General features: G+C 34.8%; 1 protein-coding gene across 4 annotated transcripts in view; it reads right to left on the bottom strand.

Moving 5' to 3' along the window:
* Window positions 1-13,351, bottom strand: part of MPDZ (multiple PDZ domain crumbs cell polarity complex component) — a 168,859-nt gene that overhangs the window by 136,204 nt on the left and 19,304 nt on the right. For all 4 annotated transcript variants that reach the window (XM_023508124.1, XM_023508119.1, XM_023508115.1 and 1 more), the window contains exon 4: window positions 12,380-12,546. In XM_023508124.1, coding sequence (XP_023363892.1) covers window positions 12,380-12,546 — 167 coding nt within the window. The remainder of the gene's footprint in view (window positions 1-12,379; window positions 12,547-13,351) is intronic.

The following is a 13,351-nucleotide window of genomic DNA, read 5'->3' as shown; positions in this document are numbered from 1 at the left end:
AAGTGAAAAGATTCCAGCTTTCCCCCAAATTTTTATCAAATATTTATGAAAACTTACAGAATATTTGAAAGTAACTTGAAGTTAAAAGTCACAGCTTTGTTTTAAACTCTTTTCATTATTACTATAAGAAATTTTGTTTAACATTTTGAAGTTAACTCCCACAATGAAATATCAACAGGACTTTTACCTATTCTCTGAGTTTCCACTAAGATTTAATTTTAAAAACAATGGGTTCATTTTCAAACTTTTTTGATCTTTTTAGTAATATGTTTATTTTTATCATTATTACTAAGTGGGGGGAGGTATCTGTGGTGGGGGGGAATTAAGAAGACTACAAATTCTTTTTTGCTCCTCTGATCAAGAGCAATAGTCTATTTCCTCACCCTTTATCATTCAAAAATTTCTGGTTGAGGGTGGTGCCTGTAGCTCAGTGGATAGGGTGCAGGCCACATACACCACTGAGGCTAGAGGGTTCCAACCCAGCTGGGCCAGCTAAAACAACAATGACAACTGCAACAAAAAAATAACTGGGTATTGTGACAGGCACCTGGAGTCCCAGCTACTTGGGAGGCTGAGGCAAGAGAATCGCTTGAGCCCAAGGGTCTGAGGTTGCTGTGAGCTGTGATGCCAGAGCCCTCTACCCAGGGAGACAGCTTGAGACTCTGTCTCAAAAAAAAAGAAAAAATCTTGACAAAGGAGTGAAAATTGTTAATTTATCAAATCTTGACCTTGAGTGCTTATCTTTTTAATATTCTGTGTTTTGAAATGTTTCTGCTGCATAATAAGTAAAGTGGTTGCCTCAAGGAAAAGCACTAACTTGAGTTGCAAGCTGAACTAGCCATTTTAATGAGCATCATATTTGAAACATGACTGAAAATCAAACTATAATTACACAGACTCAATAAGGAAGCCTGTCACTTCAAGGAGAACAATTAATTGTTACTGTTAACCATTTGAGCTTTCAAGTGAAAACTAGAATTTTGGAACACTTGTATCCATCACCCTAAGCTTGATACCTTCCTATAATTTAAGGAATTTGTTGATAAGATTGCAACCCATGGCAGTGAGTATAACTGTTGCTATTATATAATTAAATGTGATTTTTCCATTTTTCAAATTTTCCGAATGACCAACATGATATGAATTTGGCTTGGGTTAAAAAAGAACAAGACAGACAAATAGATTTTGCTATAATGAAGTACAAAATATTCAGCGATTTGGTTTCAGACTTAACATTGCAATTAATCTTTAAGAAACCGGTAGAAATTTTGGTGCCTTATCAAAGATTATCCACAATTATCTGAAAAAGCTACACTCCTCTCTTTCCCAGTATACATATCTGTATGAAGCCAGATTTTCTCCACATATACAAACTAAAACAACAAATCAAATAGAATAAATGCAGAAGCAGACATGAGAATCTAGTTTTCTTCTATTAAGCCATATATTAAAGAGATATACAAAAATACAAAACAATGACCAAATGTTCACTAATTTTTAAATATGTAATGAATTTATTACTATTACTTTTAAGTGAATTAGTAAAGACTTAAAATATTTCTGAATCTTAATTTCTAAATTGGTAAATGTTGATAGATAAAACCACATGAACAAAACCTCTTCACAGTCAGTCCTTCATAAATTTAAGAATATAAACTCGTCACAAGACCAAAATGTTTGAGAACTACTGCCTTAGTAAACCAAGTTTTATAAGAAGAAAAGCAGTGAGAAAGAGACAGGACTAATATTTCCTAAGTGCTATAAAGTATCAGGCTTACCACTTAACCCTTTTTTATGAATTTTATTTAGTTTTCATTTTAAAACTGAAGGTAAAAAGGCTCAATGAAGATTATATATATAAACATACATATTAACCTGAAGATTAAACTCTTACTTAAGATGATCTACTAATCAGAATATAGATCTGGGTCAAGTCTGTCTCCAAATACTACCAGACCACACTGTCAGAATCTGAAATCAGATAATAATAACAAAACCTCAAATCCTTAAGTTACATTCATTATATTATTTAAGAAGACAATAAAACAAACAAATAAGAAAAGAAACAATAGCTTTATAACTAAAGTATCACAAGAATGGAAGAAAAAGTATCCATTGTACACAGCCCTATTATGAAACTAATTTATAGCTTTCATATGAAATTATAATCTAAGAATATGGGGGGATGGATGTGTGGAGGGAGAGTGATTGAAGGGATCACCTCTATGGTTTATCTTACAATGGTACAAGTGAATCTTTATAAAAGCAGAATATAAACGTCTTAACAAAATAACTAAGAAAATGACATAAAGGCTATGTTAACCAGTTTGATGAAAATATTTCAAATTGTACATGAAAACACCACACTGTACCCCATGATTGCATTAATGTACATAGCTATCATTTAACAAAAAAAGAAAAAAAGAAATTGTAAAAACACAGGGAAATTAAACAATATGTTCCTGAATTACCAGGAGTTCAATAAAGAGATTAAGAAAAAAAAAGACCTGGAGTCTGGACTCAGCCTGTGTGGGTTTAAATACTAGCTCTAGCCCTTAACCTTCCTGTATGTCCATATACCTACCCACATAATAAACACAGTCATATTATCTACTTTATATCATTATTGTAATGATGAACCCAGTAACTAGAATAGCTCCTGGCACATCATAAGAATGTAATACATGTTAATTTCTGTGATGATGAGTGATAAAACTTTTCAATGCCATTGCTAAGAGAAAACATAAGATCTCCAAAGTACCTTCATTATTTGGGTTAATTTATGTTAAAAATTACATTTCTGTCAAGGAAAAATAAATAATGCACAAACAGTTTTGAATATTTGAGAATGATCACATATTCATTTCTTAACCAGTTTTTGAGCTTACTACAACATATAAGGGACAAATGTTCAACAATGAATATGGCATGAATTTTCTCCCAAAAGTAGTAAATGGACTTCAAAGAAACCTGAAATACAATTAATTCTAAAGTTCTTTTTTATGCTTGTTAAGAACAAATGGCAAGTACAGCATAGCATATCCACCAGTCTAGGCATGTGTGTTTATCTGTATTTACAGAATGTCTTTTCTTTATTTAAATCTCAACAATTCTGTGTTTCCTTACCCAAACTTCCAAGAGAAAAAAATGTAAGGAATATAACTTGCCGAAAAATAATATTTCTATTAAAGTAGGCTGAAATTTTCTTCATCAAAATGGAAAAATTCATCAAAATTAAGTAAATTAATCTAGTTGAAATGCCAAGACAAATACTAAACAATTTAGAAATTGAAAATTTGGACAAACATGTTAGAATTGTTGCAGTGTTTTTCCTTTCAGTCCCTATTTCCAGAAGACAGATAAAAGTGATTCACTGTTCACAATCTGCTTCGAGAAAAGTAAAAATAAAATAAATCCTTACAGACAACACACGACGACTGACGTGATTTCACTGCACTGCCTCCCCACACCACTGTTATCTTTATCCAATGCCTGGAGCACAGAAGGTCTTCTTAGAGACCATGGGTAGCTATAACTTCAAATGTAAAACGATCTCTATTGTCCTCAAATTCTTGGGTTTGAAAATCTCATTTAGGTTATATGCAGTAATTTTTTTCACATTTTTCCCTTCTCCAAAGACCATTTAACATTGTCACAAAAATATCATACAATTATCACCATTTGCTGTTTTAGACACACATGCATACCCAATAGCAAGATGGTGTTGCATTTTAATCCAGCACTGTATAAAAAGCTTGAACACTGCCTTCTTGCCCACGGTAAAACAAAAATTATAGTCCCTTCAATGGGTCTATATTTACAAACTTTTAGTTAAAGGAACAAACATTTAAAAGCTGTTATTGCACCAAAAATAACATATTTGAAATTCCTACAGTAAGTAAACTTTATGGTAAATGTGAAAACATAAGAATCACTCCTTCTCTTTTAACTTCTCCTAGATAATATACATTAGAATCTCAAGAAATAGATACTTTCTTGGTGGGCAGTTACAATGCACTATTGTCAAAGTAACATTATTTCGGGGTATGAAAAATATTTTTCCTTTTCACAAACAGCATCAACTGGGAAGAATTTCATTCCATTTTTAGATAATCCCTGTTAGTGTAATCAAGGCCTATTTCTTTCTGTCCTCACTCCTCTCACCAACACCAACTCATAATTTAACCTAGACATTCTTGGGAGAGAGTAGTCATTTCCCTTTTACTGATAGCAAGCCTGGAAATGAATCATTTTCCCTTCAGTCTCAAATTAGAAACCATGGGGAGAGGGTCATGTTTTTGTCATTTATATAAGCAATAAAGCTGGGGAAACAAGCATTTCTGCACTTTAAGATGTGGATCACACAAAACAGCATCTTTATGATGAACCAAGCCAAAATACAGCAACAAAATGTATAGTTACAAAATTTCTCATCTTTCCATCCATCCAAAAATAATAAATGTAAGGAATTTTCCACGCTGCTGACGTTATATTTAAAAGCAACATACTTCAACAATCTGGCCATGAACTTGACTTAGCAGTCTAACAAATCTGTATCTACATAACACAGACTCTTCAGACATGCCCTATGATAGTGGTCGCCTAACATCCTTTGCTTACCTCAGATATTTAAAACTGAACCTCTGGAGTACACACTGACTGCCTATATTTCTGTTTTTTAAAATTTGTTTTAAGTGAGAGCATCAGAAAAAATAAAAAAATATATATATATGTGCACATGTGATCTCATGTGCCCTTCATCAGAAAAGCCATTACTACCCTACGATGTGATATATTTAGTATTAGGAAGATGAAAAAACCATTTCTTTGAAGAACAATTCATATAATTTACAATTATAATCAAAGATCTTCCTTACCCAAATGTCACTAAAATCATTCCACTATTTTACATTATGTATTTCTTACCACAATAAAAAAAAGTGGAGAAATAAATAAAATGTTTGCTAAAAAATAGTATTACAAGAAGGATGAAAATGTAACTGATACAATTTCAAAAAACATGGAATGCAAAAGAACAAAGATGATAAACAAATAAACAAACCTCTGACCTTAACAGGTCCTTCACAGTCTGGCTGCAGTTTCCGCTCCTGCAATACCCTTCATCTAACCTACTGCTTTGATAATGTAGGTCTTTTCATGGCTCTGTATCAGGGTCTATCTCAGCAATGCAGAAATTACAAACCCAGTAATTCTTTGCTGTGGGGGCTATGCTGTCCATTGTAGGACAGTCAGCAGTATCCCTGAACTCTACCCATTACATGCCAGCAGAATTCCCCTACATCCAGAGATGGCAATCAAAACTGACCCCAGACATTACGAAATGGCCCTCTTGGAGGGAGAGTACAAACCACCCTCAGCTGAAACTGCCCCCTCTACCTGATATAATTCCCCATCTCTGCAGAAAGCGCCTACTTGTTTTTAGGATCCATCTTTCATGCAGTTGCCTCCTATGTGAAGTTTTCTTCTACTCAAAGTTAGTCATTCCTTCCTTTTTTACCGTTCACCTCCTTCTATTTCCCCCTCTATTGTTCTGTTTTCCCCTCTAGACAGGGAAAAACTCCACCTTAACATTAACTGTATTTTTATTTAGGTGTTCCACTAAAATGTATTAGCCTTTCATAGAAATGTCCATGAGATTAACCTTCCTACTGCCAAGAGAAAACTGATATGCTGAATAATGTCACATTGAATGAATACATAATCCTTTAGTTCCTTTTTTAATTTTCTCTCTTTTTTTTTTTTTTTTGCCATTGTTTCCAGAAAACTGTAATTAAATAAATACTCAATTTTGATAACCCAAGGTCCTTCTTATACCAGTTCTATGATGTTTTTATTTTGGTCATTTTTTAAAGTTACCAATGAATTATCCATTTTAAGGGGGGGTGGGGGCGGAGACAGAGTCTCAAGCTGTCACCCTTGGTAGAGTGCTGTGGTGGCATAACAGCTCACAGCAACCTTAAACTCTTGGGCTTAAGTAATTGTCTTGCCCCAGCCTCCCAAGTAGCTAGGACTACTGGCACCCACAAAAAATCCCGCTCTTTTGTTGTTGTTGTTGTTGCAGTTGTCATTGTTGTTTAGCTGGCCCAGGCTGAGTTCAAACCTGCCAGCCTCAGTGTATGTAGCTGGCGCCCATAACCACTGTGCTACAGATACCAGGCCTGAATTATCCATCATTTAATAATGGATATCACCATTATTTTACCACCAGAAGTTGTTGAAATTCTTTTTATTATTTAATAATGGATAATTCACCACTATTATTATTTTACCACCAGAAGATGTTGAAATTCTTTTTTGGAATGTAACTAAGTAAAGCACACCAACACAGAGATATAAAACCAAAATTCTGTCCCATGAAGGTCATATTCCAAGGATAAAATTTTTTAATGGATCTAATTACTCTAATCCCCATTTATTTCAAGAGATGTCATAAAATTTTTCAAAGAAAACTCAGCCTTAATTTTGTGTGCCCATATGTTATACATTTACATAATATGTGTATAAACCAATACTTTGGGGAAGGAAGGTGTAGGAACTAAAAACTGAAAATGTTAAACTAAATTAACCACAAAGCAATAGAATATCACACTCCAAAAAGGCTGGAGACTGACAAGGAGAATCCAGAATATTCTGTGCCACTGATTTGCTACATAGGCAGCTTTTGTAACCTGAGCTACCCACATTATTTCTTCAGTCTGAAATATTTTGGTCTCTATTGCCCTAGCCTTAAAAATAATCTCAGCAATGCCAATTTTTAAGTATGAACCCTGAATTTCTATAGAAACTAATAATTTTAATTCACATTTTCCTTCCAGTAACTCAGGGAAAAAAGATTAATCTAGTACCTATGGTTAATTCTTAAAGCAAGGCATTAATTAATCAGAAAAGCAGCATCCACCTATACTGGGTTGGAAAATCGTCATAGAATAAATATGCAAATCCAATATCTTCAAGGCTGACAAGTTTCTATTATTAAACTGCTAACATGTTTATTTCCCCTACAATAGCTGGATTTTTGTCATGAATACGCATTAAGCCCCGTAGTTATTAGCTGTGATGACTAGGTGACAGTGAGGACACTACTTGAGAATTTGCACTTGACAGATCATTGACACACAGTCACAGTTCTTTTTTTCTCTTCTCTTAAACAGGAATCGTGCCATAGGAAATGAACTGGAGCTATTAGAGATTATTCAGGTTTAATGGCACACATCCTTTTAGCTGGCTGTTAGAACAATACACAATGTGGTAGAGTTAAACAGAGGCATCAATTATACTCTCAGACCTGTTAATATTTTTGACAATATTTAAATAGCACATCCCTCCAGGGCATGGCTTTTTTGCCCTCTCAGTTACACACCTGTCAAGTATTTAATTTGCCAAAGGGAAACAGTTTGATTCTAAGGGTAGTCTTAAGGCTGAAGAAGCAAATTGGAAAAATTAAACATTATTGAATAGAAGTAATGAGAAGGACGTGAGGGGGAAAAATTGTAGGCTTAATCCAACATGGCGTGTCAGCATCTGTCATTAACGCAACAATATGATCATGTTCTCCAATAGGCATATACCTGGGGCTTCTCAATTTTCACGCCTTGGCTTCTTTTTAAAAACAGGAGAATAATGGAGGGGGAAAATCAGAGGATTAAATCTAGTGATAGTGAAAAAGATGAAGACAGTAACTTGTACCTGTTGTGCACATAAAATTATACATTTGAAAACAGAGAATAAGGTATAAGTTAATAATAAATTCAAAGTAATTGTTGGTCAGATTTGGACAGCTACCAGTTTAGGTACATTAATAATTAAATTATAAATATTAATAAGTCAGCAATTGGTAAACTACACAGAATATTTAAATACAAATCTTTTGTACATCATGAGTTAATTTTAATTAAATCATAGCTGTATACATTAATGCAGTCATGGGGTACAGAGTGTTGGTTCTATATACAATCTGAAATATTTTCATGAAACTGTTTAACATAGCCTTCATGTCATTTTCTTAGTTATTGTGTTAAGACATTTATATTCTACATTTAGAAAGATTCACATGTACCCTGTAAGATGAACCACAGGCATGGTCCCACCAATCATCATGAGTTAATTTTTCTAAGTGGCAAGAGGTGCAGGTCCAGTTTCAGTCTTTTACACGAGACTAACCAGTTCTCTTAGCATCATTTATTAAACAGGGATTCTTTTCTGCAGTGTATGCATTTGTTTGCTTTTGTTTGCTTTATCAAAGATCAAAGCTGGTTTCATCTCTAGGTTTTCTGTCCTATTCTATAGATCCCTATTTGTATGCTAAAACCATGCTATTTTGATCACTGTAGAGCTGTAGTATAACCTGAAGACTGGTAACATGATACTTTTAGATTTGACCTTATTTTGTAGAATTGAGTTGGCTATTCACAGGGTTTTTTCCGGTTCCACACAAAACTATCATAGAACTACTTTTACAAGATCAAAGTATGACACTGGTATTTTAATGGGGCTTGCATTAAATCCCAGGTTGCTTTGGACAGTATGAAATTTTAACAGAGTTGATTCTTCTCAGACATAAGTATGGTACATTCTGCCATCTGTTGACATCCTTTGCTATTTTTTTTCTCAGTGTTTCTTTCTGTAGAGATCCTTCATATCCTTTGTTAAAAGATTTAAGTCTAAGACACAACCTATAAAAACTCTAGAAGAAACTGTGGGAAAACTCTGAATCTTATCAGCCTAAGGAAAGAATTCATGAAGAAGACCCCACTGACAATCACAGCAACAATAAAAATAAATAACTGGGTCTTGATCAAATTAAAAAGTTTCTGTATAGCTAAAGATGCAAAGCCGAAACAACCTTCACAATGGGAGAATATATTTGCATGCCAGGAATCTGACAAGGGGCTAATAATCAGAATCTAAAAAGAACTCAAGCAAATCAACAAAAAAAAAAAGAGTAAATGACCCCCATTAAAAACTGGGCAAGAGACTTGAACAGAATCTTTTTTAATGAGGACAGACAAATGGTCAACAAACACATAACAAAAAGCCCATCAGAGAAATGCAAATCAAAACCACCTTGAAATACCACCTAACCCCACTGAGAATGGCCCACATCACAAAGTCCCAAAGCAACAGATGCTGGTGTGGGTGCAGAGGGAAGAGAATACCATTGTCAGTGGTGCTGCAAACCTCAAAGAACCAAAAGTAGACCCTCCTTTTGATCCTACGATCCCAGTACTAGGTATCTACCAAAAAGAAAAAAGTCATTTTACCATAAGGACATTTGCACTTAAATGTCTATAGAAAAACAAGTCATAATCACCAAGATGTAGAAACATGTGCCTTTCAACCCACGAATGAATTAATAAACTATGAGATACACACACACACACATACACACACACACCGTGGAATATTAGGCAGCCATAAAAAAGATGGGGCTTTTTATAGCTTTTGTAACAACCTGGAAGGATTTGGAGAACACTCTCCTACATATCACAAGAATGGAAAAACAAGCATCACATGTACTCAATACTAAAGTGAAACTAGTAGATTAACAACCACAATGCCCACATAAGAGAAAAATACAATTAAATTCAAGAAGGGAGGAGGTGGGGAGGATTTCAATAAATTCCCACCCAACAGTACATGGTACAAATATATGGCACATTTCCTGGGTGAAGGACACAACTACAACTTAGACCTTTCCTAACAATGCAAACAACGTAACCTAATTTTATGTACCCTCATGTTAATCTGAAATATATATAAATAATTAAGCATAAATAGGATATTATAAAGTCTATAATATTCAGATTCAATTTTAAAATAGAAAATAATACAAGGTTTGTTTTTTGTTGTTTTTTTTTTTTTTTCAGTTTTTGGCTGGGGCCAGGTTTGAACCCACCACCTCCGGTATATGGGGGCCAGTGCCCCACTCCTTTGAGCCACAGGCTCCACCCAATAATACAAGGTTTTTAATGTATATCCTAGTCATAAAAAAAAATGGTCAACAAATGGAATGGAATTAGTAAAAATGAAGGTTAAAATAGAGTAAAGCCGGGCACCAAGGCTCAGTCTGTAATCCCCGCCACTCTGGAATGTGAAATGGGAAGGTCACTTGAGGCCAGGAGTTCAAGACAAGCCTGATCAACACAGTGCAACTCTGTTCCACAAAAAAATAAGAAAAAGAAAAAAAAAAAAACCTATCTGAATGCAATGATGTGTGCTTACAGTCCCAGCTATTCAGGAGACTGAGGCAGGAGTTTTGCTTGAGCCCAGAAGTTCAAAGCTGCAGTGAGCTCTGATGGTTTCACTCCATACCCTGGGTAACAGAGTAAGACCATGTCTCTATAAAGAAATAGAAACAGGAATGAATGAATGAATGAATAAGGAGCCACAGAGACTGTAAAAGTTATCAAAGTAAAACTCTTGGCATCTAGGGACTGATGAAAGATAGACTGCAGAGTCAAAAAAAGAAAGGGCCCCCTATGCCTTGTGAACCAAGAAAACTTGAGTTCTAGTTCTGACTCTACTCTTGTAATGAAGTCATTCAACTTCTCTAAGCCACTGTAATCTGCAGGGTATAAATTAGATGTTTTCCTTGTCTTTTTCAGTGTTAGTTTTCCCCTCTATATGAAGAAGTGACCAAGGAGCCCACGGTCCAAAAACACGTAAGACATGCCTACGAATTCACAGACAGAACTCCCCTAGCCTTGGAATATATTAGTGTCTATCACTAAGAAAACAATAAGATCATACTTTACGTGGGTGCAGTTCCAACAGATTTATAAGTAGGTTTCGTCTGAATCACATGGGACCCAGATAGTCTTAGAGCCCATACCCTACCTCCATTGGGTAAAACCAGCTCAACATGCAGGCCCATCTGTTCCCTCCAATCTTCAGAAGCACTGTGTGCAAAGACTATTCACCTTGCACATGGCTGGCTAGAAGGGAAATTGTCAGTTATCTCACTTGGCTAGCGGTATTTCCCAGTATACTTGCTAGTCTTCTTTTTAACTTTTCCTTTCACTCTGACCATGTTTTCACATAACATAATAAAGAGAGGAGACATATGTTCAGCCTCTGTACACTTTGAAAAAGCAGATAATTTTCCACATCATTATCTTGCTTCTATTAAAAATACTAGTTTCTCCAACAGCTTGCCAATCCATTCTCAAAATCAGTGTTGAAAACCAATCTTTTCCAGAACTAGAAAAGGAGACAGGCACAACTACATAAACATCTTTTTAAATTCATTTTTGAAATGATTAAATAGAAAACCATTAAATAGAAATTCACTATAAAAATATTTTTGAAGGTTCTTCTTGATTTACTTTTTCTGGTGCAAAAGTATTTAGATTAAGATGTCACATGATATTAAAAAATTCCTTCTCTATTACCCCCTATTTGTTCTTTTGCATTAAGGCACATTTTTAGGGATTTTTAATTGGAGCTAGTCTTTCACTAAATTATAAAACTAGTCTTCAAATTTCATTTTTAACCTTTTAAGGCAAAATATTTGCTAGCAAGTCATCTATAACCATTAAGTTAATGCTAAATCATGAGAATGAGAATTAACTTGAAGGCATAATTAGACTGACTTCAAATCTTACGAGAATAACAACCCTTTTAAAAATATTTTTTAAAAACCTGAGAAATTATAATTAAATTAAGTGAGTTCAAAGAACATCTGACTTCAATTTTCATTCTGTCATTGTGATATGTTTCAATTTTAATATAAATACTAGGACTTTTTAATGCTCATAATTTTTACAGGGGAAAAAAAACACTGTGTTACATTTAGAAGTTCCAATGTTTGTCACCATCTGACGCTGTCATGGAAGCAATTGCTACTTACACTCTTTTAAGAAGTGAGAACTGCAGCTCCTTTAACTGATGACAATGTAATTATTCCTCTGACTGTCAAAACAGAGGTGATTTCCCTTCCTCATACACATGATTACACATGCAAACCCAGGCTTATCTGAAATCTTATAAGTGTACTGAATGTCTGTAACTGAGTAAGCAGGATCACATGAACAATGAGCTCAGCGCTGATGGAAACCAAGTCTACAGCCTTCTACCCTAAACATATTTTTATCATCCCCTTCTCCTGTAGGAATTCGTTCTTCGGCATCCACACAGCTTTCAACACAATGTCATATCATCTACAATATACGGCAACAACCATTACAAAAATAACTAGGAGGAAAAAAGTCACAGTGAATATGAATGTCTTGCTTGGAGGTTTAAGTGACTCCATTAACTATTCATTAACACATAGAAAACTCAGCCTTTCAGAAAAGGCAAACCTTTCCCAAGATCTATGTCATGCCGTGAACACCTGCTTGGATGAATGACGCCTTACCTGGTCTTTCAGCTGCTGTACAGAAGTCTGAAGGTTCAGAATCTGACTGAAGAGAGGGCTCTGCAGGACTGACTTCAGAAGGCTCAGTTTGTCTTCATTTGCTACATCCCCACGTTCTCGCAGCTTGGTTTGCAATCGCTCTGCTGCCTGCAGGGCCCGATTTTTGTCTATAACAAAGCATAGTATTAGTCAGTAACGGGATTCAAAGGACACACATCCAACCTGAGGACTCCATCTTATAGATATCTTAAAACTACTCCTTTTGTGTGTACAAAATTGCCTCCTTTTAATTGAAAAAAAGACTGTTAAATAAGCAAATTTTTAGCACAAAAGTACAAAAAAGTACAAAATAGAGTACATTTTAATATTTTCAATGTCTTTCCCCCAAATTAAATAGCAAACAGCATACCTATACACTTCAAATCAATCTAATTCAAACAATTATTGACAAAAATCACGCACAAAGTTGCAGAAGTAAATATTTTGAGTAAGTGTGTCCTAATAGTCCTAGCATCCTACATTCATACTTGTACCAGTGGAACTATCACAAATAATAGTTTCAAACATCTCCCTGAAATACACGCATATGAATACACGTGTACACTTATACTTTCCAAGCCAAATTTGTATTTTTGTTAAATTTGAGATTGTTCAGAAATATGTCCTAAGATTCATGACATCAACAAATATATCTATTAAAATATGTTTGCCACATCCCCGTAGTTAAAAAAACCTAGGAAAGTAAGGGGAATTGTGGGGCAAATGGAAAAAAAAAAAAAGTGGAATCATCAGCAGAGATACTTTCTATAGCACCAGATCTGGAATTGCAGAAAAACTAGATAATTAAAAAATGAATTGATGTTGGGCAGTGCCAGTGGCTCAAAGGAGTAGGGTGCTGGCCCCATATACCAGAGGTGGTGGATTCAAACCCGGCCCCCAAGCCAAAAAACTGCAAAAAAAAAAAAAAAAAAA

The sequence above is a fragment of the Otolemur garnettii genome, unplaced genomic scaffold (assembly GCF_000181295.1).
Source record: "Otolemur garnettii isolate 467f Iridium unplaced genomic scaffold, OtoGar3 scaffold00006, whole genome shotgun sequence".
NCBI lineage: Eukaryota > Metazoa > Chordata > Mammalia > Primates > Galagidae > Otolemur > Otolemur garnettii.
This window is presented reverse-complemented; position numbering and strand designations above follow the sequence as displayed.